General features: G+C 60.6%; 1 protein-coding gene across 2 annotated transcripts in view; it reads right to left on the reverse strand.

Annotated features, from left to right (window-relative positions):
* Positions 1 to 2,699: 2,699 nt before the first annotated feature.
* Positions 2,700 to 27,362, reverse strand: part of FBLN2 (fibulin 2) — a 65,655-nt gene continuing 40,992 nt past the window's right edge. The window contains exons 3-18 of one of the 2 annotated variants that reach the window (XM_043886159.1): positions 24,647 to 24,758; positions 23,151 to 23,280; positions 21,690 to 21,870; positions 20,476 to 20,685; positions 19,799 to 19,912; positions 18,990 to 19,091; positions 16,809 to 16,949; positions 12,518 to 12,652; positions 10,517 to 10,654; positions 9,922 to 10,065; positions 9,617 to 9,745; positions 9,183 to 9,308; positions 7,391 to 7,507; positions 6,581 to 6,709; positions 5,672 to 5,795; positions 2,700 to 3,549 (exon numbers count right to left, since the gene is read on the reverse strand). In XM_043886159.1, the coding sequence (XP_043742094.1) occupies positions 3,192 to 3,549; positions 5,672 to 5,795; positions 6,581 to 6,709; positions 7,391 to 7,507; positions 9,183 to 9,308; positions 9,617 to 9,745; positions 9,922 to 10,065; positions 10,517 to 10,654; positions 12,518 to 12,652; positions 16,809 to 16,949; positions 18,990 to 19,091; positions 19,799 to 19,912; positions 20,476 to 20,685; positions 21,690 to 21,870; positions 23,151 to 23,280; positions 24,647 to 24,758 (2,390 nt within the window). In that variant the 3' untranslated portion in view covers positions 2,700 to 3,191. The remainder of the gene's footprint in view (positions 3,550 to 5,671; positions 5,796 to 6,580; positions 6,710 to 7,390; positions 7,508 to 9,182; positions 9,309 to 9,616; positions 9,746 to 9,921; positions 10,066 to 10,516; positions 10,655 to 12,517; positions 12,653 to 16,808; positions 16,950 to 18,989; positions 19,092 to 19,798; positions 19,913 to 20,475; positions 20,686 to 21,689; positions 21,871 to 23,150; positions 23,281 to 24,646; positions 24,759 to 27,362) is intronic. The other variant, XM_043886160.1, reaches the window with a different exon arrangement.

Below are 27,362 nucleotides of genomic sequence, written 5' to 3' on the forward strand. Positions count from 1 at the left end.
TGTTGGGTTTTTCACTGACTCACAGGTAGTGGTCAATGGCCTGGCCCATACAGTCAGGCAGAGGGCAATGAACACCTGGTCTACAATGCCGTTCAGTTGCTCAGTCGTGTCCAACTCTTTGCGACCCCATGGACTGCAGCACACCAGGCTTCCCTGTCCATCACCATCTCTGAGTTCACTCAAACCCATGTCCATTTTGTCGGTGATGCCACCCAACCATCTTATCCCTTGTCATCCCCTTCTCCTCCCACCTTCAGTCTTTCCCAGCATCAGGCTATTTTCAAATGAGTCAGCTCTTCGCATCAGGTGGCCAAAGGATTGGAGCTTCAGCTTCAGCATCACTCCTTCCAATGAATATTCAGGATTGATTTCCTCTATGATTGACTAGATTGATCTCCTTGCTGTCCAAGGGACTCTCATGAGTCTTCTCCAACACCACAGTTCAAAAGCATCAATTCTTGGTGCTCAGCTTTCTTTATGGTCCAACTCTCACATCCATACATGACCACTGGAAAAACCATAGCTTTGACAAAACGGACCTTTGTTGGCAAAGTAATGCCGTCTACTATAGAGATGGCCATACGGATGCCCTGCGGAAATCACTATGAGGACTGGAGACTGTGTGTCCAGTTGCTCAGTTGTGTCTGACTCTCTGTGACCCCCTGGACTGCAGCCCACCAGACTTCTCTGTCCATGGGATTCTCCAGACAAGAATACTGGAGTGGGTTGCCATTTCCTTCTCCAGGGGATCTTCGCGACCCAGACATCAAACCTGTCTCCTGCATGGGCAGGCAGCTTCTTTACCACTGGACCTGGGAAGCCCAGTGAGGGGTGCCTAAAAGTTGTTGCTGCTGTCCAGTCAGTAAGTCCTGTCCGACTCTCTGTGACCCCGCGGACTGCAGCATGCCATGCTTCCCTGTCCTTCGCCATTTCCCAGTTTGCTCAGACTCGTGGCCACTGAGTCGACTTAGCCCAGTGGTAGATGCACATGTTCAAGATACTATAAGAGCCTGGGCACAGGAGAGTGTGCCAATCTGAACCACCCAATCGCGCTTCTTCAGACCAAGGCTCACACATCACAGCCACAGTGTCAATGACAGGCAGAGAGACCTGCTTCTTGGAATGCTGCTTAGACAGAGAGTTAGACTGGCATCCGAAACACTGGCTGTCTAACATGGCGTGGGGGAGATAAAGCCGTGAAGTGCCAGCTTTCAAGGTTTCCTGAGGGCATGCTCAACACCTGGGGGACCGAGGCAGGTCCCTGCTAGACGGATTCCTCGGTTTTTCTAGGTGATCTGGAGCGATGGAGGGGGAGGCAGGGAATGCTGTTACGAATGCACAGTTCTTCCCATGGCGGGAGGACACTGCCATGCTGTTATCTCAATCTTCTTTCTCTGTATCTAATGCCAGGAACAAGACTGCAACAGTGGCCTGATTCCTAAGCAAGAAACTAAGACTTTAAACCCTGGTGGCAGTATTCCAAAGGGCCTGACCGGCTGGGCGATGCCTTCAACCCCTCTGGCAAGACCAAGGTGGACAGTGACTGCAGCCGTGTGGCCCGCTGGTCGAGACGACCCCTGCCTCTGTGTCTGCGACCCTGAGGGACGGAGTGGACCGGGGGAGGCACTCGCTGCCTTTGGTCTAGACCAGCACCGTGGCCCAAGGCGATGTCCACTCCAGAGGTGAAGAATCAGGGTACAAACGGGGAGTCGCAGCCAAGGGGAGAGGAAGGATGGTTATGCAAGAGGGAAACGCAGTATTACGTCTGCCCAGCACTGCGTGACCATCTCAGGGGGCTTGGACAAAGAGACGATGTCATCTCTCAGCTCCATCACGGCAGACGTCTGAAAGCGGGGAGCCAAGATCACGCCTACCTCTGGAGCCTGACAAGGTGGAAGGAGGCTGGGGACCCGGCGGACATGTGGTCACACAAGGCGATGCGGTGGGTGAATCGCCAATGACAGCTGGGACCCCAGCCTCAGTCTCATTCTGCAGGTGACTCCCACCTACGCCGTGAGTCCAGCAGCCCTGGTGCCGCTGGCGAGGCTCTAATGCAGTGACACGGTCAGACACGCGGGGACACTGAGCCACAGCTTCTGAAGGACGGAAGACACCAATGGAAAACGGCTGGCCCGGGAGAGAAACTGGACTTGCCTAATCGTTAGCTGATTTCTCTGCTCAACAGTCCCACACACGTTCATTGTAAGGTGCGAACAGTGGTAGGTTAAGAGGTCAAAAAAGTAATACTACCCACGCGTCTGTATGTGAAGTCATGTCTGACTCTGTGCGACCCCATGGACTGTAACCCGCCAGGCTCCTCTGTCCATGGGAGTATCTGGGCAAGAATCCTGGAGCGGGTTGTCATTTCCTTCTCCAGGGGATCTTCCTGAACCAGGGATCAAATCCACATCTCTTATATCTCCTGCATAGGCAGGTAGGTTCTTTACCACTAGCGTCACCTGGGAAGTCCCAAAACAATACAGAGATGTCCAGTTCCTGGGTGATGTCCAGGGTGACACGCCAGGTAAGGTCCACATTGGGAGAAGGAGAGGTGGGTAGTGGGAAACGGGTCAGGAGGAGGAGAGTCAGAAGTGAGCGTGTTCCCACTGCCATCCTTCCAACAACGAGAGGTGAGCGCCAGGCTGGGGACCTCGGACACTCACGAACATCATCCCAAACACTTCACAAAAGGAAGCAGGTTTTCTTTTTTCACTTTTTTACTTTATAACCCTTTGGAACTATTTGAATATATATATTTTTGCAATATACATGTGCTACTTTTATAATTAAACAAAAACACAAAAATGATCTTAAAAAAAAAGTAAAGAGCTAATCACAGTGTAACATGAAACAGAATATCATCGTTGGGGACAGGTCACCCAGTTGAGTCCAAAGCTCCAACGTGGTCGCTGTTTCCAGTTTTGGTCGCCATGTCCAGGCTCTGATCCTCTGACCCCTTCCACGGGACACCAGTGATGGCCTGTAACTGCCCTCAAAGCTCCGTCCGGGGCCCAGGAGAGGCCAGAATGCGAAGAGCGACATCAGCAAAATTAATTTACAGGGTCGGAGGAAAGCGGCCACGGCGCCGGTACCCCACGCGGCCAGCGGGAGCGCGGAGGTGGGCGCGCGGCCGGGGCGCCGGACCAGCGGGGGGACCCGGGCTCCACGCGCTGTTCACGGCAGGCAGTGCTTCACAGGGCAAAGGCGGTGAAGAAGATGTGCATCTTGGCCAGGAAGGTGGTGACGGAGCCCTGCCGCCAGAGCTTCATCTCCACATCCAGCGCGAAGTCGCGTGGCTGGCGCACGGTGCGCTGCAGGAAGACCACGCCCGTGTAGGCGTTGAGGCGGCGCGTGCCGAAGTAGCCCTCCTCGTTGCCCTTGGTGATGGTCAGCGCGATGGTGTCGCCGGCGATGGCGGGCACCGGGCTGATCCGGAAGATGTGCGCGGGCACCAGCAGCCCGGTCTGGAAGTTGAGCCGGTAGTGCGTGATGCGCGCGGGCGCGTTCTGGCATTCCAGGAAGTCGTGGCACAGAGCGCGCTCGCATTTCCTGCAGGGCGCACGCGGGGGCGTCAGCGAAGGGGGGCCCCTGCTCGCCGCTCCCACCCGACGCCCACCCAGCCTCCATCCGCAGCTCTGCCTCGGCAGCCCACAGCAGCCTGAGCCGGGTCACCTGACCCCCCTGGACCTCAGCTGTCCCGTCTGCAGGATGGGTTAATGGCCGCGCGGTGTCACTGGCGGAAGGAGGTGGGTTATAAAACAGGCGGCGCGCAGCACAGTGCGCACAGCGTCTGGGAGCAGCTCTCCCTGGTCCCGCGCGCCTTCCTGTCTGCCTTCATTCTTACCTCCCTACCTCTAGTTTCTTCCTTCCTACATTATTTGCACGGATTCCCTGGCCATGGTGTTCCTATCACTCTAATCGTTTTTCAGATTCCCTCTTCTCCCGCGATTGACTCTCCTTCTGAGCCGTTTCCTCCACTGACTTGGGATGGCCCGCCCTTGTCCCTCTCCGAGCATCAGAGAGCTCTGAGTCACACCTGCTCCACAGGAAGCCGGGGAACCCGGCCACACTACAGAGTGACGATCCAACCCCATGGGGCCCCCGACTCAATTTCTAAGGTCAGCAATAAGCTGGTCTCTTCTTGGCACAATGAGACTGTGTCTCTTTCATCACTAAACCCCCGTCTTAAAGCTCAGTGCTTCCAGCATGGGCACCAGTTCTAGGGGATGCTCTGAGCAAAGTTCCCGAACGGGGGTGGGGGGGGGGGGAACCACAGCAGGCAGGACAGGCCACGTCACGCCCTGTGAAACTCATGATGTGTTTTTGCTCATCACGTGCTCTCACGCTCCCCGGGGTTGGCGCTACCATCACCTGTGTTGCAGGCGGAGCAGCTGAGACCCAGAGAAGGGAGGCCACCGGCCACCCAGACACACTCAGCTAAACACCCCAACCACGCCTGCACACCACCCCGCCCCCAGCACCGTGTGTTAGTGAGCATGGCACAGAGTCAGCAGGGCAGCCAGGGAGTAAACCATGGGTGCATACATGCCAGGAAGGGCCGCCCGAGGCGGGCTGTGCGCACAGACGCAAAAGAGGCCGGCAGAGCAGAGAAAGCAAGCTCAGAACCACCGGGCACGTCTGCGTGGCAGCACTGCGCGGAGGAGAGACGCTGGATGCTCCGGCAAGCACTTTATGGAAACGTGTTTAGTAAGAAAACGGAAAGTGACGTCGCTTAGTCATGTCTGACTCTTTGCGACCCCATGGACTGTAACCTATCAGGCTCCTCCGACCATGGGATTCTCCAGGCAAGAACGCTGGAGTGGGTGGCCATATTTCCTTCTCCAGGGGATCTTCCCGACCCAGGGATCAAACCCGGGTCTCCTGCATTGCAGGCAGACGCTTTACCATCTGAGCCACCAGGGAAGCCCTGTCTTCTTTAGTGAGAAGACAGGAAAATACGGCAAAATGCCAAGAATCGTCATGGGGGAATATGGTCACCAGCCTGTGAGACGGCCCCCACACACCCCCCTCCCGCAGTGGGTCACCTCCCAGGTGACACCTACCCACCCCCACCCACAGTGCTGGACTGTGTGGCCAGTGGCAGAAGTGATGATAACGTCGGTTTTAACAGCAGGTGGGTCACAAAGGACCATCACTTGCCTTCTCAGTGACCCCGGGCTGGGGTGCTCCGGGCCCAGGTAGTGAGGCACCAGGGCCGCCCGCCCAGAGCCACAAGTGGGCAGCGGAACCCTGAAGCCCCAGCAAGCCTCCAGTGGACGTGGCCCCACGAGGCCCAGAGCAGAAGCACCAGCTCAGCTGCTCCTGGATCACGACCCTCCAAACACCGTGGAGGATGATAGCTACTCGTCATAGTTGTTAAGATGCTACGTGTTGGGAAAAACTCGTTACACAGCAGAATATAAACGTGTGTACGTATTTGAGAGCAAGACGGAGGTTTTTTTATGTGTGTGAGTTCTTTCTTTCATTCTCTCTGCTCCAGACTTCCTGGAAGGCGCTTTTTTCTGTACCACTTATGGTTAGTCAGACCACACGCCAGACAGAGGGGCCCGTGAAGACCAGGAGGCGGTGAAGGCAGGCGCCCCGCTCACCTGGCCTCTGCCCTGGGCAGTGTGGGACCGGCGCAGGGGGCGGGGTGTGGGGGACGACTCACGTTTCGGAGACTCGGACGTAGTTGGGAGGACAGTCGAAGCGCAGGCAGCGAAAGCCGCCCTGGATGTTGTGGCAGGTCTCAGCCTCGGAGCAGTTGTGGGTGCCCAGCGCGCACTCGTCCAGGTCTATGGGGAACAGAGGGCGGTGGGTGGGTTTACGGGGGCCCTGGGGGCCTGGGTCTCGGAGCAGCTGGTCCTGTGGGCGCACAGCTCACACGCCCCCATCTCGTCCACTCTAGACAGCAGTCAGGGCCCGGAGCCTCTGTGGGGTTGGCATCGGGGAGGAAGGCTCGGGGGAGACAGTCTGAACAGAAACAGGTGTCCAGCCTGAAGAGCCTTCAAGAGCCAAAGTCACTGCAGCGTCTGAGCTTAGAGATGCCCCTCTGGGTTCCGCCATCAGGCAGACACGGCCTCGGCTTCCAGAATGAAACCACACTCTAGGCACGTGAAGTCATTATTCCCACCTGGCTGTTTACGGCAGGAGACATCCTCGCTTTTTACAGAATCCAGACTGGTTATTTTTTTTTAATTAATAATATTAAAATAGTAATAATAGTAAGAACTCTGCAGCCAGGAAGCCCCGGCCAGCCCTGGGGCTCCCCTCTGCAGGCTTCTCCCCGGATAGGTCTCCTGCCTTCAGGACCACTCCCTGGGATCCCCGTCCTGCTCGCAAGGCAGGGCCCGGAGCGGAGTCCAAGCCTCCAAGACTCTCAGCTGGGTCAAGCAGCAGAAAGACCGCCACCTTCCTCATCCCAGGCGCGGACCTCAGTGAACAAGGCCACCAGCGGCATCAGCTGTTCTGCGCTCACGCGCTGGGTGTCGCAGCTCCGGGCACACGGCAAGCTGTGAAGGGCTTTCTGCACCTGCTCGGGGGCTGCCCGAGGCCCTGCCGGTGTGGACCCCACACTCACCCTTGCAGGACCTGCCGTTGGCCGTCATGGTGTAGCCGCGCTCCGGGCACGCACACTGGTAGCTCCCCGGCACGTTTATGCAGCGGAAGGTGCAGAGGATGCCGGCGCCCTGGGCGCACTCGTCAATGTCTGCAGAGAGAGGGTCAGCCCTCAGGAACCCTGGGTCACCCCGTCCCTGCCCGGGCCGGGTAGCCTGGGGGCCCTTCTTGCAGATGAGGACGAGGCTGAGAGAAGACAGAGCTGCCCATGGCCACATGGGACCCACAAGCCGGGTCCTGACGCCGGGGCCTGCCCCCGGGGCCGCTCCGGGCTTGCTGCGGCTGGCGGAGGCCCCATTAGGTACCAGACACAGCCTGGACCAGGCACAGGTGACCCCTGAACGACACGGGTTTGGACTGCGTGCGTCCACTTACCCAGGGACCTTTTTCAATAAACACGGTGCGATCCACCCTCGGGTTAGTCACCCATGTGGAAACACGGATACAGAGGACGAGTTACACGTGACCCCAGGGGAGGGGAGGCCCTGAGCCCTGTAGGGTTCAAGGTCAACTGAGTAACTTAACCCTTCACCCCGCTGAGGTCACAACCATCGTCTCTGCTTTGCAGGGAAGGCGCCTGAAGTCAGGCTTGGGAAGCACTTGTCCAGGTGCCAGTTAACCGCACGGCTGGGATGGGACCGCCGCTCCGACGCTGAGGCCTCTGTGTGCCGGTGTGTTTCCCCCGACCCCGGCGGGGACTCCCGAGCCTGACACTCAGCGGGAGGTGCCTCCGGTGGGGTGGGGGGGGCCCTGGACAGAGGGGGAGAGATACCTGTGCAGGTGTGCCCGTCCTCGGCCAGCTGGTAGCCCTGCCGGCAGTAGCACTGGTAGGAACCGTAGATGTTGGCGCACTCCTGGCTGCAGCGCTGGGCCTCACACTCGTTCACGTCTGCACACAGACCGGCCGGAGGTCACGGAGGCGCCCGCCCGGACCAGAGACGGGACCGAGGTCTCGCTCACGTGGCGCCTTCTCTGGACAGACCATCAGTTCCAGCCTCCCCTTGGGGCTGATGGGGAACCCGGGGTCCAGAAAAAGGCAAGGGGTCGGCTGGGGACATGCAGCAAGGCAGGGGCGGGAATGGTGGAGTCCTGGCCTGCTGCCTGGAGGAGGCAGCCACAGCGGCGCATGGATTCCCCCCACGGGGAACCAGACGCTACCCTGTTGAGGGTCCACGGCAGCTTGAACAGGTGGCTCTGAGAGGTGTCACCTAGGTGCTAACAGGGACCTGCCCTCGACCCCCTTCGTGGGGCTGAGGGAGAGCGAGGCCGGTCTGCGGGAGACGGGGAGTGAGTGAAGGACAGTCAGGGGAGCACTGGCTGGACCCCAAGCTCCTTGCAGGAAGGGACTTATCTCTCATTCATCCAGCCAAGACCTGCCGAGCTCTGACAAGCACCTGGTCTGTGCCGAGCTTGGAAACGTGGCCCCGAAGAAGACGGACAAACACTTCCACCCCGTGGAGCTGATGAGGCATAGACAGAGCACAGGCTCTGGGCTGGGGGGGCCCTGCGCACGAGCGGGGGGGGCGCTGGGGTCAGAGCAGGGTGACCCGTGGCGGGGGTGGGGGTGACAGTGCACTGCCCTTGAGGCCACCGCCTGACCCGTGATCCTCACGGCCTCTCCGCATACACCGCTTTCACACGGAATGACGGAAGGCACGAATGCACGCATAAATGCCTGATCTCCCCTACCAGGCTCCGAGCCCACGCTGGTTCCATCCCCGAGTCTCTGCTCTGCAGCCCGAGAGAAGTGGGCTGAGGTGGCGAAGGGGGGTGGGCGAAGGCAGAATGGACCACCACGGGGCTGGGGTCGATGGTCTGCCCCCCACAGCTCTCTGCGCCCACCTGGCCAGACGGAGGGGCTCAAAGGGGACGGGAATACCAGCAAATGAACGGCAGCGACAGGGTCTGTTTTGGGAGCCCATCCAAGTGCTGTGCGGTGGAGCCAGGCCTGGTGACGCTCGGCTGCCCCTGGGGCTGGACTTGTCCCAGGGAGGCCGGCTCTTTAGCCAGGCCAGGCAATCAGACAGAGGGGCCTGGCCTTCCTGGGGATCTCAGCAAACTCACCTCTCCAGGAGGGAAGTGAGGAGAACACCTCCGGGGGAGGTGCTGGGAGAGCACCCTCCAGCTAGGAGGGGCTGGAGACCCCACAACCCCTTCACCCCCTCAACCTCAGCAATGTGTAAAATCCAGCAGGATTTATGCGTGATAAATATCTCGGGTGCTGGGATCTGAAAGCCATGACTGGTCGCCTGGACAGCACACGGCCGGGTGGCATCCCCGGGTGCTGTGTGGCTGCGGGCCTGTCTCCTGTCTCGCTCACTCGGCTCCCTGCCCGGACCCCAGGGCACCGCAGTGGTGACCGGAACCAGAGCCTGACAAGGGGCAGAAGCCAGACTGCCGGCCCTGCACGCAGGGAAACTCCCACCTCTGGGCGTGCAGACAGCACAGCCAGCCAGCCAGCCCCCGGCTCTGAGGCGGGGTTCCTGCAGGAAGTGGCGGGCAGCTGAGGCCTGGGCACGGGGGGCCGGCCGGTGGCCGGCGGGCGGGCGGGCGGGGGCGCCTACCTTCGCAGTGCTTGCCGTCGGCCGCCAGCAGGAAGCCGGAGGCGCAGGAGCAGCGGTAGGAGCCCAGCGTGTTCTCGCACGTGTGCTGGCAGAGCCGCGTGGGCGACGTCCAGCACTCGTTCACGTCTGCGGGCGGCAGGTGCGCGGGGCCTCAGGGGGCAGAGGGGCCTGGACGCCAGCCCCCACCCCCACCCCGGGCAGAGGAGGGACCCAGGGACCGCAAGGAGCGATCGGGAGGAGGGAACAGGGCAGGAGACGGAGGGACACACGGACGGACAGAGCCAAAGGGCAAGAAACAAGGGCGACAGGATCCGTGAGGGGAGCCTCAGCTGGGCAGACGCCCGGACAGGGCCGGGCGGGCGGTCAGAGCAAGGCTGGCTGGGGCCGGCGGCAGGCACACACCGGGGGCCGTCCCGGCCACCAGCCCCACCTACCGATGCAGGCGCGGCCGAAGGCGTCCCGCTGGAAGCCAGGCTTGCAGTCGCAGCGGTAGGAGCCGGGGAGGTTGTGGCACACCTGGCCCTCGCCGCAGCGGTGCACGCCCGTCTCACACTCGTTCACGTCTGCAGGGGGAGGCCAGCGGGGCACGCTGAGGCCCGAGCTCCGCCCCCTGCAGGAGCCGCCACGCCCCAGGGCCCCAGGAGGCGGACGCTGCGGGGGGGTGGAGGGTGGATGCTGGTGGGGGGCGGGGGGCGGACGCTGGGGGCGGAGGGCGGACGCTGGTGGGGGCGGGCCTCACCCACACACTTGGTCCCGTCCTGGCTGGCGTGGTAGCCGCGCCCACAGATCACCGGGTTCCGCTGGCACGTGTAGGAGCCCACCGTGTTGATGCAGCTGAAGCCGGGCCGACACGGCTCGGACAGAGATGTGCACTCGTTGATGTCTGCGGACGGGGTGCGGGTGACAGGGAGCCGGGTGCAGCACCTCTCGGAGCCCCAGGCCAGCCCAGGTCAGGGCCAGAAGGTCAGACCCCCCAGTGCCTGTCCCAGGACCCAAGACTTTCCCTCCCAGAAGCCGGGCGCTGTTGACCAGGTCAAAACAGATGTGATACACCTTCATCCAGCCCAGTCCCACAGATGGGGGAAACTGAGGCCAGGAGAGAAGCAACTCGGCCATGGTCAGACACTCGGGGTTATAGGAGCTTCTGTCTGCAAAGGCCTCTGGGGCCCAGGCACTGACATTCACAGGGGGCATGGAGGCTGGGGGAGGGAAGGGCCACGCAGGCCTCCCCGATCCCTAAAGCCCTCAGACCCCATCCCCCCAACCACCCCTCCCGAAGACCACCCCCACCCCCGTCCCGGGCCAGCAGACACAGCTGGGCAGTCCCCGCTCACCCACGCAGTTGCCCTCGGGGTCCTGCAGGAAGCCCTCCAGGCAGCGCTGCCGAGCCTGGCAGTAAAAGGAGCCCTTGGTGTTGTGGCACAGGGCGCCGGCTTGGCAGTCGTGCGTGCCCAGCTCACACTCGTCCACGTCTGCCAGAGAGACCAGGCCGCACGTCAGGGGCTGGCGGGCACCCGCAAGCACATCCCCGCCACGACCCTGACGTTACAAAGGTCTCCCGCATCGCGGGGGGCTGCCGTAGCCCGCACAGCGGTGATGATGACATCACCCCTCTCACTGCCGGGCACTCCGCGACGTACTCGGTACACACGGGGACCCAGGGCGGGGCCAAGACGACCCCGCACGGGGGAAACAGGCACGGGCACAGTTCGGCGCTGCTCCCGGGCAGCCGGGCTTCGGGCTTCCAAGGATGGAGCTGCCAGACTGCGTCTCCACTGTCCCCACTTGCCGTGCGGCCCCAGCAGGTCACAGTCCACCCCCCGCCACTGCCCAGCACCCACAGTTTACAGAGCGCCGGCCTGTGCCCCCCACCCCTCGCCGCAGCAGGCATGGCGGGCTCTTTCCCCAGATGAGGAAGCCGAGGACGGAGCAGAAAGGCAACAGGCAGGGCTCGTGGCACGGCCAAGACTCCGTCGGCCTCCTGATGGCAGACCACCTCGTGCGTCTGTTGTCCATCCGTCCACCCCCTCTGGTTTCCACAGCAGCCCAGTCTCTAGGGGTCCCATGCTGGGTTTGAGGACCCCCTCCAAGGACCCCCGGAAGCCTGAGGACACAGCCTCTGCCCAGCCGCTCTGGTCTAAGGAGGCGGACCTGGGAGCAGAGGGCCAGGGGTGCCCAGCATCCAGGGAGGCAGGACTGCTCCCCAGGGCTCAGGGTTCTCTATAGGGGACTCGCCATTGGTCTGCGTGTGCCCTGGGCATGCGTGGGTGTGCACAGGTGTGCAGCAAGGGGTCTGGGCTCCTCTCAGCTCATTCCACCCCTGCTCTGAGCCCAGCTCAGCGCCTGGCACAGAGTGTGTTCAGCCGCTTCCCTGAGCTCACGCCTGACCTCAGAGTGGCATCCCATCGGAATTTTCTGGGTTTGCAACAGCGGAGGACTACTCTGGGTGTCACCTCCTGGGTGACATCCTTCTGGACATTTTCAGTTAAAAGTAAACTGCCACCCATCATGTGTGAAATAGACTCCCAAGTCCTTGCCTACCTGGGCCTGCCAACCTGGCACCTGTCTTCCACAGGCAGTATGCCCTCAGTCAAGACTTCCCTTCTGCTCCTTGTACCAAGACCCCTCCTCCCCTCTCCCCTAAGGGCTGGCACCTGTGTTCCTGGCACCCTTCCCAGGGGCTCTGCATTCTGTAGGTCCCCTACAGTAGGGGGCTAGATATCACCCCTACAGGGGCAGGCCTCTTTGGACCCCCACCCAAAGCAAAACCCAGCCTTAGCCCTGCCATCCCGGTGTGCCTGTGAGCCCCCGCCTCCCTCGTCAAGAGACCAGACACGGAAACACATCCCCACGGCACCTCCACCACCCAGAACCCTGCCAGGCCCATAAACGAAGCAGCTGTTGAAATGGCTCAGTGGAACTTCTCTCTCTTCTGAGATTAGAATCTTCTGGTTAAAAAGGACAGAAATGACCCTTCTGTGGGAACGGAGGCATGGAGGAGAGTAACGTGACCCTGACACGTTTACCTCGCCCCTTCCCCCCCGCCACCAGTTTGGAGGCCACCTCTGCCCCCAAACACCATCATCTGTGGGGGTCTCTTAACTGGCCAGAAACCCTGGAGCTTGGAACTTTCCAGAGGGAGCAAGCTCTGGGCGGCCCAGGGGGCGGGGCGGAGCAGGGTAAGGGGGCGGGGCTTAACAGGGCGAGGGGTGGGCGGGGTGGGGCCACGATAAAGGGGCGGGGTGGAGCAGGGTAAGGGGCGGGGCTTAACAGGGCGGAGGGGTGGGCGGGGCGGAGCAGGGCGAGGGGCGGGGCCTGCAGCCAGCCTTCCTCACCTGTGCACTCGCCATCCTGGAGCCTGTAGCCCGGCTCGCAGGTCAGCGCCTTGTAGCAGTGGAAGGAGCCCACCGTGTTCACGCAGTGCTCGCGGCGGCTGCACGTGTGCAGGTCTGTCACGCACTCGTTGATGTCTGCGGGGAGGGAGGGCCAGGCCGTCAGGGGCTGCGGGGTGGTCCTGGGGACAGCGCCAACCGACCAGCCCTGCCCTCCAGAGAGCAGCAGGCTCTGTGCCACCACCCATTCAACAAAGATTTATGGAGCACGTGCCTGGCGCCAGCAGCACTGTGCTTGGCCCCAGGGTACCTGGTGAACAAGACAGACAGGAGCCCTGCCATGGGGGACATTCAGAGGAAGCCCAACAGATACACGTAAGAGGGAGGGTGGTCTGGAGTCTCACGGAAGAAACAGTGGGGTGGAGGAGCCCAGGAGTGTGGGGATGGGGGGCACGAAGGGTCATTGGGGCAGAGGGCACTTCAGCAATCATCTGAGGAGACGCCAGGACAAGCCAAACACACATCCCAGGCAGAGGGGGCAGGCTCAGGGTAGGGTCCAGATGGTGCAGTGTGGGGAGACGAGAGGATCAGGAGACGCGGGGGGAGGCGGGAGCCATCACGGGTTCCAGCAGAGGAGAGGAGCGGACTGACTTGTCTGTAACAGGGGCCCCTGGCTGAGTGTGAGCACTCCAGGGATGAGGGGCTCACAGAATAGGAGATGAAGGGGCTGAGGCTGCCATCCATGGAGGGGAGGACACACAGTCAGGTTCCAAAAACTGTGTGAAGGTCAAGTGGACAGATCTATGACGGATGAAATGACGGAGAGAGGAAAAAAGAAGCCAAGAGGTCTTGCCAAAGCTTCCTGGCCAAGCAGCTGGGCAGGTGAGGATGGGGCCGTTGAGGGGAGCAGGCTCACAGGGGAAGGCTGGGAGCGCTGGAGGTGACATTGAGTTTGAGGGTCAAGGGCCAGTCGGGGTCCTGCCTCGGAGTTCACAGAAGGGGTCTCAGTGAAGCCGAGAACTTGGGAGTGGTGGGTGCTGAGGTGACCTGGGGCACAGGACAGGCAGCAGAGGCCAAGGACCGACTCCTGGGAGGAGCAGGTGGTGGGGAGATGCCAGGAAAGGACAGGGAAGCAGCCCGGGGGAGGGCAGAGGGGACCCAGAGCGGTGATCAACGCAGACGTCCCGCAGGCGGGTGCTAAGTACGTGTGGAAGGCACCGCGTGCCCACCCCACCCGGCCGCGGAGGCGCAGTAGACCTTGCTGATTGATTCATTCCCCGGACACACCTCAACGAGCACCTCTTCTGTGCTAAGCCCAGGTGGCCTAGCCGTGTGGGGGCCACAGCCTCGGCCCCCAAGCTGTGGGTGGAGACACCAGGAGGAAGGTGGCACGGTCTCGGGAGCACCACCTGCTCGGGGGCAGGAATGTTAGGGTCGCTCTGGGGGACACTGAGGTCAGAGCTGATCCCACAAGCAGGACAGGGGCAAGGTGGAGAGGAGGGGTACCGGGCTGTGGGGCAAGTGTGTTAGTCACTCCACCATGTCTGACTCTGAGACCCCACGGGCTGCAGCCCGCCAGGCTCCTCTGTCCACGGGATTGTCCAGGCAAGAACACTGGAATGGGTAGCCTTTCCCTTCTCCAGGGGATCTCCCCAACCCAGGGATCGAACCCAGGTCTCCCACATTGCAGGTAGATTCTTTATTTTCTGAGCCACTGGAAAAGAAATGCTTCCAAACTCCCAGGTGAGCCAACTGGTGTATAAGCCGAGCCAAGCCTGGTTGGGTGGGGATGAGGGAGAAGAAAAAGGGGTTCTGGACCCAAAGTTTCCAAGAAAGGCTTGGCTTGGCGAGACAGAGACTTCTGATTTACAGGCTGGATTGACACTTTCTCAGGACCCCAGAAATGTCATGGGTCAGGAGGCCCCCCAATCCCCACCCTGCTCCGGAGCCTGGGAGGAAGCATGTTGAGGAATGACAGCAGACACCGCTGACTGCAGGGCTCACTAGGGATCCGGTGATTGAGAGCAGGGGCCCCCAACCCCACCGGTCTGCGGGCTGTCGGAAACCGGGCCGTACAGAAGGTGCGCCGTGGGCAAGCAGGCACTGCTCCGTTCCCCATCGGGCACCGTTCCCCATCGCTCGAGTTCCTGCCTGAGCCATCCCCCTCCTCCCCACGGAAAACCTGTCCCTGGTGCCAAAAAGGGTGCAGACCGCTGGCTTAGAGGAAAGCCCTTCCATGACCCTGAACACTCCTTCCCAGCTAGGGAACCAGGTCTCACAGAGGGGATGGGACTGGACCAAAGTCTCGCAGCCTGCCCGTGGCAACAGCAAGAACAGAGCCCAGAGTGCCCAGCCCTTTCCTCACCCCGCACAGTGGGCCACAGAGCCGGGGCTCCCATCTTCCCAAAGCCCGGCCCACCTGGAACATTCTTCCCCAAGGCCCACGACAGTCCTCAAAGGACAGGGCCCAACAGGCCAACAGAAAAGCACAGCGGGTTCCCCCACAGAGGTCACCAGCCTGTCAGAAGTCCTCTGGACTTGGCACCCCTCAGTCCTGTCCCACTTTGGCTTACATACCTCCAGTGACGGGGAGCTCACTACCTACGCAGGCTGCCTCAGTATAACACATTTGTTGAGTCATGACTATGACATCAAACTCTAGCAAACTCTTTACATGGACTCATCTAACCAGCACAATGACCCTTGGAGGTGGATGCTATTTCTCTCTTCACAGGTGAAGAAACTTGAGTCTCAGAGAGATTAAACGACTGGCCTTGGGTCCTACAAATAGAAAATGCCAGAGCCAGGGCTTGAACTCAGGCGGTCTGGCCGCAGAGTCTACACTCTTCACCCGGGCACCCATCTCCCATCTCACCAGCCGAGCTTAACAGAACACGCCTGGAGCTTACAAATGCACCACAGAAAACACGTTTGTGGACAGACAAGTGATGCAAAGGATGAGTGTTCACAGACGAGATGAACACGTGCGTGGAACAAGGATGAAGAGGAGGCTGGGGTCCAGGCAGGATCACAAGGAGGGGAAGACTGAGGGAACGACCATAAACCTTGCTGAATGGAGGCACCTCTGCTCTTAACCCCAAAACCCATTTTCCAGCTGCCCGGCAACCCCTTTGAGGACAAAGTCGTCTCTCCAGGCCGCCAGGAAAACCTGCACACCGCATCCTGGGAGGGTGCTCGCAGGCCCCGTGGACCATCCTCCCAGACACACACAAGCAGGCTCCGCAGGGCTCATGTTGTGCCCGCGGCCGGGGCCGGGGGCAAACATGTCTGCAGTGGCCACGCGGCTGCCCAGTGGCAGCGGGTGAGACAGCGGACATGCCCAGGCTGGGCATGGTCCCCAAGCACAGAGACGACGGGGGCTGGGGGGTCTGGGCGCAAGCCGTTCCCACCTCCACGTGCTTCCTGCAGCTGCTCTTCCGCCCTGCATGCCCTTCTCATCTCCTGCGTCCCTGCCGTCCCTGGCGACCCGTGCCCATGCCGCCTTCTCCAGGGAGGGTGTCCACACGCTGCCGGCTGGAACGGCCTCCCCCTCAGCCTGTGCCCCCGCCATAGCATCTCCCAGTCTGCCCCGTGCCCCGCTGCCCTGGGTCCCTCTCTAGTCAGGTCCATGGTGTTTCCTGCGAGAAAACCTCAGATCCCCCCCTCCACCAGCCATGGGAGACCAGCTGCCCAGACAGGAGGGCTCCACGGCTCAGGGTCACATAGCAAATGAACACCCAGCTGGGGTATCCAGATCCGGACCATCCGGACCCCAGCTCCATCCATTTGCCTCGGAAGGGACTTTGGCCGCATCGGAGTGCAATCTCAGCAGCTGAGGTCACATGCTCACTGTGCCCTGTGTTCTGGCTATGTCACGCACATGTCACATAATCGCCAAAGAGGGAGCAGTGCCCTGAGCACCCCCTTCTCACAGATGATGAAAGAGGCTCGAGAGGAAGCTCGAGACCCCAGAGATTCCAGGCGGTCCTGCTCTGAACCCCGGCCTCCCTGCCCCAGACCCCACACATCCTGTCCTGCTGCCCACGCGTCTCAATCCCTCTCTCTTCAGGGAGCCGCCCGGTCACATCCCGGCTCCAGTTCTGACTCAGGCCCATCCCTGGGGAGAGCAGCTTCCCAGGGGGTCAGTGGAGAAGCAGGACAGGACACGGAGCGTGGGGGTCGTGCTGAGAGCTCACATGCAAAGGTCGGGCCCTTTAGCATGTGGCTGCGGGCATGGCGCGCGCGGCGTGGAGCAGAGCGGGGGGCCGTGGCGGCGGGCGGGGCTCCGGCTTACCCACGCACTTCCTGTGTGCGTTGAGGATAAAGCCCTCGGCACAGAGCACTGTGTGGTTGACACAGTAGAAGGATCCCAGGGTGTTCACACAGAACTGTCGCCGGTTACAATCGTGAGCGCCCAGCAGGCACTCGTCTTGGTCTAGTGATAAGTCGCGGGAGGAGAAACAGAAGGGCCGTTAGACAGGTGTGGCCTCCGGTGACAGATGGGGCCCGGGGCCTCTCAGCCCGTCCATCAGCGGTCCCTCTGGGCTTTGGGCCCAAGTCTGAGTTTGTGTGGTCGAAGGATGAGGGAGCAGGAGCCCTGGTAAGGACAGGTGGCCAGCTGAAGCTCAGAGACGGCAGACAGCCTGTCTGGGGTCACACAGTGGGCGGGACCAGAGGCTGTCCCCCACCCATGCTCCGGAGACACTCCACCTCCACGGGCAGCCAGGGCAGTCACAGATGCTGGGGGCTGCAAACTTGAGGCTTAGGGGGCCAGGCTGGGGACACCCACAGGAGCAGGGGCCGAGGGGTCTCCGTGGGCACTGCAGAGCACTGCCTGCTCTGTCCAAAGGGGAATCGGGGCTGTGGGCTCTGATATCATAAAGACGGATATTACACAGACCCGAGAAAAACCTGAAATTTGGACACTTAAAAACAATTCTCGAGCTTTCACTGTTGGTCACTTGGTGGATGATTTTAAACTGGGTGGAGCCCAGCAGGACTCCCCTCCAGGGCAGGCTGCACCCACGGAACATGCTCTGCATGCACCCCCTGACCTGGACACCACAGCCTTCACCACTGGGGGCCCTGCAGAGAGAAGCGGGGGCCTGGAGGGGTAGGGACACGGGCCCAGGAGAGACACAGGTCCCGGGAGACGGGGAGCAGAGCCAGCTCGGCCCCCACCATCTGAGGGAAAGGCTTGCCAGGCACCGCCGTCTGGGCACCCTGGGCAAGTCTCCTGCCCCTTCTGGGCATGTGGATGGTTTCCGCCCACAACAGAACGGTCTCGGGCAAGCAACTGGAGGCAGGTTTTGGCTGTTGACAGGGATGGGGGTCTTTCCCAGACAGACATAACCCCCCAGGACCCCCGCCAGCGTCTCCTGAACGTGAACTAAAGCACCTCCGACACCATCGGCTCGCACTGTGCCCGCGCCACCTCCAGACACGGAGGGGCTCCAGGGAATGCTCACTGTGGGAACCATGCCCTGATGACCCCGTCTCACAGAGGGAGGGCCCAGCCCACAGGGCAGACCCCTCGCCTCGGTGCCAGACCCAGACTGAGCAGGTTCACAGGTGAGAAAGGGACGCGCTTTCAGACCCTTTCCAGCCCCATATGAAGGCAGCGTCACCGACACCCATACGCCTCTGTGATTTCTGAGAGCAGGCCCAGCAGCTGCGGCTGCCCCCGCCCCGGCCTTGCTCCCCACAGCGGCCAGTGGGAGGCACTGCCCGCTGTCCTGGCTTCACCCATGACTGGAAAAGGGGCTGTGAGCAAGAGGAGACGTGTTAGCCACTCAGCCGCGTCCAACTCTTTGCGACCCCATGGACTGTAGCCTGCCAGGCTCCTCTGTCCATGGGGATTCTCCAGGCAAGAATACTGGAGTGGGTTGCCATGCCCTCCTCCAGGGGATCTTCCCAACCCAGGACTCGAACCCAGGTCTCTTGCGTTGCAGGCAGATTCTTTACCGTCTGAGCCACCAGCAGCGCTAAAAGAAAGGTCCCACCGAGATACAGACTCGGATTGCTGGATTCAGAGTCCGGAGTGCTCACCATTACAGGGGCAAGGCAGTCACAAGCCAAGACAGGCCACTCATGCGGGGTGGCCCTCAAGGACACAGCCAGTCGGAGGTGGGTCCAGGGGGCCTCGGGCCCCTCCCCAGACCTACTGGGTCGGATCTCTGGGGCCAGGTGGCATTCTCAGGATCGGCGTGGTCCCAGGCCCCCAGGGGACCGGCTGCACGGTGAAGTTTGAGAAGGCGCGCTCCCGGGAGCAGGGGGGCTGCAGTCACCCCGCGTGCCCACCGGGGCTGCACGCACAGCCGGCCCGCGGGGTGGCAGCGCTCTCGGCCGCTCCCCGTGCCGCCGGCGGTCGCGGCAGCCGCGCCTGCTCTCCGCTCTCGGCACGGCAGGGCTCGGCCCTGGACCACCTCCCCCGGCTGGGGCCGCTCAGGTGTGCGGGTGCGCGGCGGGGACTCACCTTCGCAGGACACTCCGTCCGCCATGATGGCGTAGCCGGGCAGGCAGGAGCACACAGCAGCGTCCCCGATCACCCTGCAGAGCTGCTGGCAGGGCCCGTGGTCTGCCAGGAGAGGGACGCGTCAGTCGCTCAGGCGTGTCTGACGCTTCGCGACCCCGCGGGCTGCAGCCCTGCCAGGCTCCTCTGTCCATGGGATTCTCCAGGCAAGACTACTGGAGTGGGTGGCCATGCCCTCCTCCAGGGGATCTTCCCGACCCAGGGATTGAGCCTGGGTCTCCTGCGCTGCAGGCAGACGCCTTACCGTCTGCCAGGAAACCACACGGAAGTCAGAGACCACTCAGCTCATCACCCCCGGCTCCAGCCTACACGTGGAGGGGCCAGGAGCCAGGGAACCCCGCTCCTGACCCTTTCCACGAGGTCTCCCCCGCCTGCTCACACCCTGCTGGTGTCTGGGCTCTGCCACCTCTCCCCACCCCTCCCTCAAGCACCAGGGGATGCCAGGGGGAAGGAGACAGGGAGGGAGGAGGGGAGGATGCAGAGAGCTCCCCGCGCGTCGCGGAACGCAGGCCGCAGGGTGCCCGGGCAAGTGGGGATTCTACGCTCTTGGTTTTACAGAAACTGAGGCTGAAGGCAGCTGACGGGCCGTCCGGAGGCCACACGTGCTCATCCCAGGCCGTGTCCCTCACCTCACCTCTCAGAGCACAGACAGCGAGGTCAGCCAACCCCCCAAGCAGAAGCAGCCCGGGGCAGGGCCACCTTGCTCACGCCCAGCCCCGGAGGGCTCCCCGCCCGCCCGTGGCCGGGTTTACCTTCGCAGGTGTTGGGCTGCGGCACGGGCAGCGCAATGGTGTTGGGGGCTGCCTGGGGGGACTCGGGCCTCTGTGCAGACTCCTCGGCGGCCTCCGGCTTGGAGGCGCTGCCATCTGTCACGGGCAGAGCAGACACGCGAGGGGATCTCAAGTCTGCAGTCAACCTCAGGTCCTTACAGAGGTCACTCGGGGCATTCGAGTGGGGGTGGGGTCGTTTCATACACACCCCCTGCCCATCCCAAGGCAGAGGAAACGGAAGCTCAGAGAGGAACACATCTCAGGCAAGAAAGATCCATCTCACAGCTGATCAGAGTCGGGGGCAGGGAGGGGAAAGGGTCTCCAGACTCAGATGACTCTACCCTGGAAGCTGGCAGGGAGAAAAGTCCTCCTGGACCGGGTGCTGGGACCTGACCTCTGCGGGCCCTGTGCTGGGGACACAGTTTGGGGACATGCGGGCCTCCTCTGTGGCCGGGGTCCTGGCCCTGAGCTTGAATCCAGAGCGGGATGGATGGAGCTGTAGATGGAGCTCCAGGAAGGAGCCGTCTGCCTGGGCTCACAAACTGATCGCTCGGGAACCCTGGCAACTGTGGGTTCCCACCTGTGCCTGGCGGGAGGGGCGGGACTACAACCCCCATCCCAGGAGCCCCACGCCCTGCCCCCACCGCCCGGGCCCTCACCTGGGCGGCAGGTGCGGCCGTCATCCTGCAGCAAGAAGCCAGGGAAGCAGGCGCAGCGGTAGGAGCCCACGGTGTTGATGCACAGGTGCTGGCACAGCTCCCCGGGGAGCAGCAGGCACTCGTCCTGGTCGTCGCCCGGCAGGCTGTTGGGCAGCTCCGTCTCCGCGCCCAGCGACAGGGCCTCCCGGCTCGCCAACTCCGCCTCTGAAACTGGGGCGGGGGGTCCATGCCCCTAATGAGAGCCAGGCCGGCCCCAGCGAGAGGCAGAGACCACACCACAGGCCCTCAGGAAATCTCATCAGGTCCTCCCCAGAACCTTCCATGTGCTCAGCTAGACAGCATGATGTAGGATGGAGGGGTGGGTGGATGGATGGATAGATGAATGAATGGGTGGATGGATGGATGGATGGATGAATGGAGGGGTGGGTAGATGGATGGAGGGGTGGGTGGATGGATGGAGGAGTGGATGGAGGGGTGGGTGGATGGATGGTGGATGGATGGATGGATAGATGAATGAATGGATGGATGGATGGATGGATGGAGGGGTGGGTGGATGGAGGGGTGGGTGGATGGAGGGGTGCGTGGGTGGGTGGATGGATGGATGAAGGGGTGGGTGGATGGATGAATGGGGGGATGGATGGATGGATGGAGGGGTGGGTGGGTAGATGGATGAATGGATGGACGGGTGGGTGGATGGAGGGTTGGGTGGATGGATGGAGGGGTAGGTAGATGGGTGGGTGGATGGGTAAGTGGATGAGCAGGTAGATGAACAGGTTGATGGAGAGGTGAGTGTTTGTCTTGGTGGATGGATGGAGGGGTGGGTGGATGAAAGGATGAGGGAATGAGTGGTAGAAAGATGGACCAGAGGATTGGCGGGGGCTAGGTGAAACGGATGGGTGGATGGGGAAGAAGAAGTATGGACGTGTAGGTGAAAAAGCAAATTGGAGGGTGGGTGGATGGAGAGGGGAGGGAGATGGATGGTACGCAGTTGTGCAAAATGGATGGCTAAATAGCAAAGTGAATGAGACCACCATCTTGAAAATAATAGGAGTCTATCATGGGAAGCCACAGAAGAACTCTGTCCAGGGCAGACCTTGGGAAGGTGACCGAGGTCCCCACAGAAGGCCAGAGGACACCAGCCTTGTCGAGAAGCCCCAGCAGCTCTCGCCCATCGCCCACCGGCCCCCATGCCTGGCTTGGGGAGCAGCACCCACCTCTCCGTGGCACAGCCTCAGGCTCTGGAGGCCGGCGGACCTCGGGCACAATGAGGGGGTCTTCGCCCTCGCAGCAGGAAAGCATGACGTGGTTGCACGGGTAGCCGAGGTTGGGGTTGGACTCGCACGACTGGCCCTCGGCCCGCACGCGGAGCCCCAGGCGGCAGCAGTCACAGCATTGCTGGAGAGAGACGCACGCTCAGGGCCCAGCCTGCAGGCCTTCCCATGGCCTGAGAGCCCGCGGGACTCACGCCGGGCCCCCAGGCTCACAGGAGGGGCTGATAAACGGGAGCAAACTCCCCCTCCTCTTGTTTCTTCTGCCCAGGACGTGTTCTCCAGGGACAGAAGTGCCACCTGTCCCCAGGTCCTGCGTCTGGCTCAGCTAGTGCAAGTGCTTTGTAATAATTCATAAATGACTTCTTATGAAAAGAACTACAAGTTAACCCCTGGTCACACCCATTAACTGTCTCTATATTTACCAGCAGACTCCAATTCTATTCTGGCTCCTAAAAGACAGCACTTCCCATGGTCCCTTGAAGTTAGAGACAGCAGTCTCTGGGTGAAGTTTTCAGGAGAGCTTTTAACTGGGGTTAACTCAACTTGAAAATACATCTTTTTGCATTCCTACTTCCTCCTTTCTGGAACAGATGTGATGGCTGGAGCTCTAGCAGCTATCTTGTGTCATGAGGTGACCTTAAAGATGGAAACTACAAGCTAAAAAGGATCAAGCAGAAATACAGAAGCTTGGGTGCTCAAAGATATTTCTAGATTCACTGTGCCAGACTGCCTGCCTCCAAAATCAAAGCCTTTAATTTGTTTAAACTACTGTGGCAGACTGATTGCAGTAACAGCCCCAGTTGTTCACTCTTCACTGTGTCCTCTGTCTTTGCAGTGTGATAGTGCAGATTCTCCTGATGAAAGAGAGGGTTCATTTCCCAGTCTCTTGCTTGTGTCTCATGACTTGCTTCAGTCAACAAGAGGAGACAGAAGTGACAGAGTGCCCTTCTGAGCCCTGGCTGCAAAAGACCTTGCACACCTGTATTCCGTGTGTTGGAGACCTGCCCAGCCACTACCTGAACAAGCCCAAGGTAGCCTGCTGGATGCTGGGACCACATGGAGCAGAGAAACACTGTCCCAGCGACAGCCATCCTAGATCTAGCCAGCAGAGCCATTGGCTGATAGCAGGTACAAACAGACCAAAAAAGAACAGAAAGCCCTGTGAGGGCAGGGAGAATTTTGTGTTGTCCATTTCTGTGCTGTTAACGCGTGACACAGGGCCCAACACACACTGGAGTTCCATCAATGTTCCCGAATGAATGGGTCCATCGGTAACTGGCGATGTTTCCTGTGTAGGTGCAGGGCGCCCCCCACGCCGCCCCCAGGAGTGGGGCCCACGGCCTGCCCACTCCCTCCGCCCTCGAGGACCTGCGGGCTCAGGCCGCGAGCCCCGGGGCAGCTTGCCTTGTACAAGGAGACGCCGCACGTGTCGTTGTCCTCGTCCCCGCAGGCCTCGCCCTCCTTGGCGCCCAACACGCCGGCCATGCAGCTCTTCTCCTTCAAGTAGGACACGCAGCAATGCTTCTGGGCCGTCCTGCAACAGAGCCGCACCTCAGCCCCACCGAGCACCCCGCCCGCCAGGGACCCCGCTTCCCACCAGGGGACGCTCGGCTCAGGGAAGGGAAGCCCCGCCGAGGTGCCCTGTGGGCGCCAGGCAGCAGCCGCACGGCACATCCCCGCCCAGCGACACGAGCTCTGTTCTCAGCTTGACCAGGGTGACTCGGGCCTGGGCCCCGGGCTCCGGGCTCGGTGTCCCTGACCAGGGGCGGGGGTCAGGGTCCCTGGTCCTGCCTCCAGTAACTGTAAGGCTGAGAGAGCCGATGGACCAGCAGCCAAGACAGGGGGGATGAAAAAGCAGGCTTCGGCCTTGCTTGAGGAAGGCCATGTCCCAGCAAGGGCCATCCGGTGACAGAAACGGCTGCCTATGAAGCAGTGAGGTCCCCATCACAGGAGGAATGCAAGCAAGCACTAGACCGCTAGGTTCAAGACTCATGAATACTGCATGCCCTAACTCCTAGGCAGCCCAAAAACAAAGGGACAAGGCTAGAATTTGAATGTTTCTAACAGAGGGTTTTCTAGGTGGCTCAGTGGTTAAAGAACCCGCCTGCCAATGCAAGAGAGGTAAGAGACTCAGGTTCAATCTCTGGGTCGGGGAGATCCCCTGGAGGAGGGCATGGCAACCCACTCCAGTATTCTTGCCCAGAGAATCCCATGGATAGAGAAGCGTGGTGGGCTACTGCAGTCCATGGGGTCGCACACAGTGGGACACGACTCAGCGACTCAGCACCCAGCAGACGCATGGTGGGTGGACAGCAGGAAAGGGTGTGTGTTTGTCAGATGAGCAGGCAGATTCTCTACCATCTGAGCCACGAGGACAGCAGGAAACACGGCATCTAATCCAGGTCAGTCTCCAATGAGCTGCGTGGCTCGGGGTGATTCATATGCCCTCTCTGAACCTTATGTAGCAAGAGGAGCAGGCTGGATGAGATGGTGCATCCCAGGAATAAAGAGGGGGTGAATGTCTGAGAGGACGTGCCCTGGGCCTGGCACAGGGAGGGCGTGGGTAAAAGGCTTCCTTTGCCGAGAACAACCGTCAGAAGAAGCGATCAAGGCTCAAGGCTGAGCAGGGCCCAGGAGCAGCACCTGGTGAGAAGCAGCCAGCTGCTCCCGGGTGACGGCGGGCCCGTCACCTGCTCCCAGCTGCCCACGTCTCACCGGTCAGCTGCCAGTCTGCACGGTGGGCTGGCTCTCGGGGCGTCTGGAGCTCCCCACACCTGGAGAGCGGCTGGGCAGCCACCTCTAGGCGCCTGCGGGAAGCTGATGTGGGTGCAGCGGGCTCCCGGGGCAGTGCGGGGTCCGGGGCTGAGGACACGGGGCCGCAGAGCCGGCTCCCGTCCTACCTGCACACGTCATCCTCGGCGCCGCTCTCAGGGATGTCCAGGCACTCGTCGTTGTCGATGGCCCACTGCTGCCCGGCCGCGCAGCACGTCTCAATCAGGTCCTTCGTGGACACTGTGGGCGGCAACGCGGGCAGAGTCAGCACCCAGAGGGGCCCGCCGTGCCCAGGCCTGCAGGTCCGGCAGGCACGGGAGGCTGCCGGCGCCCAACCAGATCCCTGTCCGTCGCTGGGCTGGGGCCTCGCCCACCTGCTGCCACGCGGGCCGCCACCCGCCCGCAGCTCGCAAGCTGCCTGGGCGGGTAAGTCCAGCCGAGGCGAGCCGACCACCAGCTGGGCGGGGTCCACGGAGCCACTCCATCCCCAAAGGGACAGCCCGGTGGAACCAGGAGTATCATTGGCTCCTTCCCTGGGCCCCGCCCCGGGCAGTTTCTCCAAACGAACCACAATGCTCCCAAGAACCTGCAACCCAGACTGTGCCTCTGAGGGACCAGATAAGATGCCAACACGTGAGAAGGGGCAGCAGCACCATCGAGGAACGTTCTCGGGGAGGACGCTTGTGACTGGGGAGGCCGGGAGGGGCTGGGGCTTGGGAGGAGGTCTTAAAGGCACAGACCTCAGGTTACAACATGGGTACCTTTTCCTACCTCAGAAGCAACATTCCCTGAATAACCAAGAACTCTGTGGACAGATACAACAGACTGTTGACAGGTTAGGAGGTGTTTTTGGAGCGTCTACGCTGACAGAGAGTTGCTCCTGAGAAATACAGTAACCTCCTAGAAATAAACATGGAAGAAACCAACCCCCAAAGTAGAGTATCTGTGAAACCAGAAAAATGGGAAACAGTGATGAATGCCAGGCACCAGCGGGAACCCTGGTGCCCTGGGGGCAGGAGAGGTGACCGCAGCAGCCAGCCCAGACGGAGACCTGGCCCCTGGGACACAGTTAGACACGTCAGCGTCCCGGGCCCAGCGGCCCTGCTCCCCGTGTCTATGGCAGGACAGTCGTCATCGCCCAGACCCACATTCCACCAGCAGGAAGACGCTCCCTGCAGTGAGGCTTAGGGAAGCGGTGGGGAGGCAGCCTGAGTGCTCGTCACTGTGGGAGTCGTGAACAGAACATGCAGACGTCCTCCACGGAGGACCCCACGGCTGTCAGAAACAGCACACGAGGTGTTTCCAGGACACTGCACCTGGACACGTATACACACGGAGACAGGGAGCGGCGTGGAACAGGGTGCTGAGCGGGAACAGGAGCTGGAAAGACTGCGTGAAAATTACCAATGTACCCTGTGCGCGAACACACAAACGCAAAAACAAACCCAGACAGACGGAAGAGAACCGCTGCCCAGGGTGACAGAGAGGGAGAGCTGGCCACGGGGAGAGGGGACCAGTTCAGTTCAGGCGCTCAGTCATGTCCGACTCTTTGCAACCCCACAGACCGCAGCACGCCAGGCCTCCCTGTCCATCACCAACTCCCGGAGCTTGCTCAAACTCATGTTCATCAAGTCGGTGATAAACGGGAATAAATAAGGAAATAAAACAAGAGAGAGTCTTGGTAAGATGATATGGAACCAGGAAATGAGGAAGGTAATTAATGCAACCCTTTGCCTCCCAGGTCTGAAAACAAATGACATTCAAAGGTAAAGCCCAACTTGGACGCCTACGTATGTGCTGAGGACAGCACGGCTTCAGAGAATCACTTTGTACCTGGGTCCACACCTCGGGGCCGCCGTCTACAGTCACCTCTCCTCCCTGAGACTCAGCGCCCTGCTCTGTTATGGAGACCCACAGCGGCACAGCCACCAAAGCCCAGAGGACCTCTAAATGTCTTTGAGCGGTTCACATAACGCAGCAGGGCAGAGGAAGACAGGCAGCAAGGCATGTCAGCAGCCTGCAAGGTTCCGGGAACAGAGAGCTCACTCAGAGCCATCTGCGTCACTGGCTTAGCGTGCATTTCAAGTCACTGAGCTGTTTTGAGTTTCAATTTCCCTTCTGAAAGCAGGGGGAATAAGCTTCGACACCAACCTGAGGCACCAGGAGGAATGCAAAACATTCTTGAAAATCAGTGTCTACCAAAACAAGTAACAAACATCACATCCAGTGGTGAAACGTTAGACAGGTGCCCCACTGCAGGCAGAAATACGACAAAAGTATCTACTGACACTCCTGTTTCACACTGAGAGATGCTAGCAGACACAATAAAGCAAGAAAATAAAAAAGAGGCAGCAGAAATATCAGAAGACATGACTGTCATTCTCTGCAGATGTCATGGTTTCACTTCTCTAGAAAATCCAAAGGAATCAATGTTAACACAGTACTAACATGAATACTATTATTATTATTTGGTAGAAAAAAATCAACACATACAAGTTAGTGGCTTTACCATACACCAGTAACCATTAAATAGAAAAGGTAAAAGAAAAAAAGTCCCACACTAAAAAGAAAGGAACCTGGAAATAAATCTATAGTAAACACACTAAATCCATGTGAAGAAAAAAAATCGCCTAATAGGTAAGAGCCAACTCAGTGGAAAAGACCTTGACTGAAGGCCAAAGGAGAAGGGGGGCAGAAGGGGATGAGACGGCTAGATAGCATCACCAACTCAATGGACATGAATTTGAGAAAATTCCAGGAGAAAGCGGAGGAAGAGGAGTCTGGCATGCTACAGTCCAGGGGGTCGCAGAGAGTCGGACACAACTCAGCGACTGAACAACCACC

The sequence above is a fragment of the Cervus elaphus genome, chromosome 24 (genome assembly GCF_910594005.1).
Source record: "Cervus elaphus chromosome 24, mCerEla1.1, whole genome shotgun sequence".
NCBI lineage: Eukaryota > Metazoa > Chordata > Mammalia > Artiodactyla > Cervidae > Cervus > Cervus elaphus.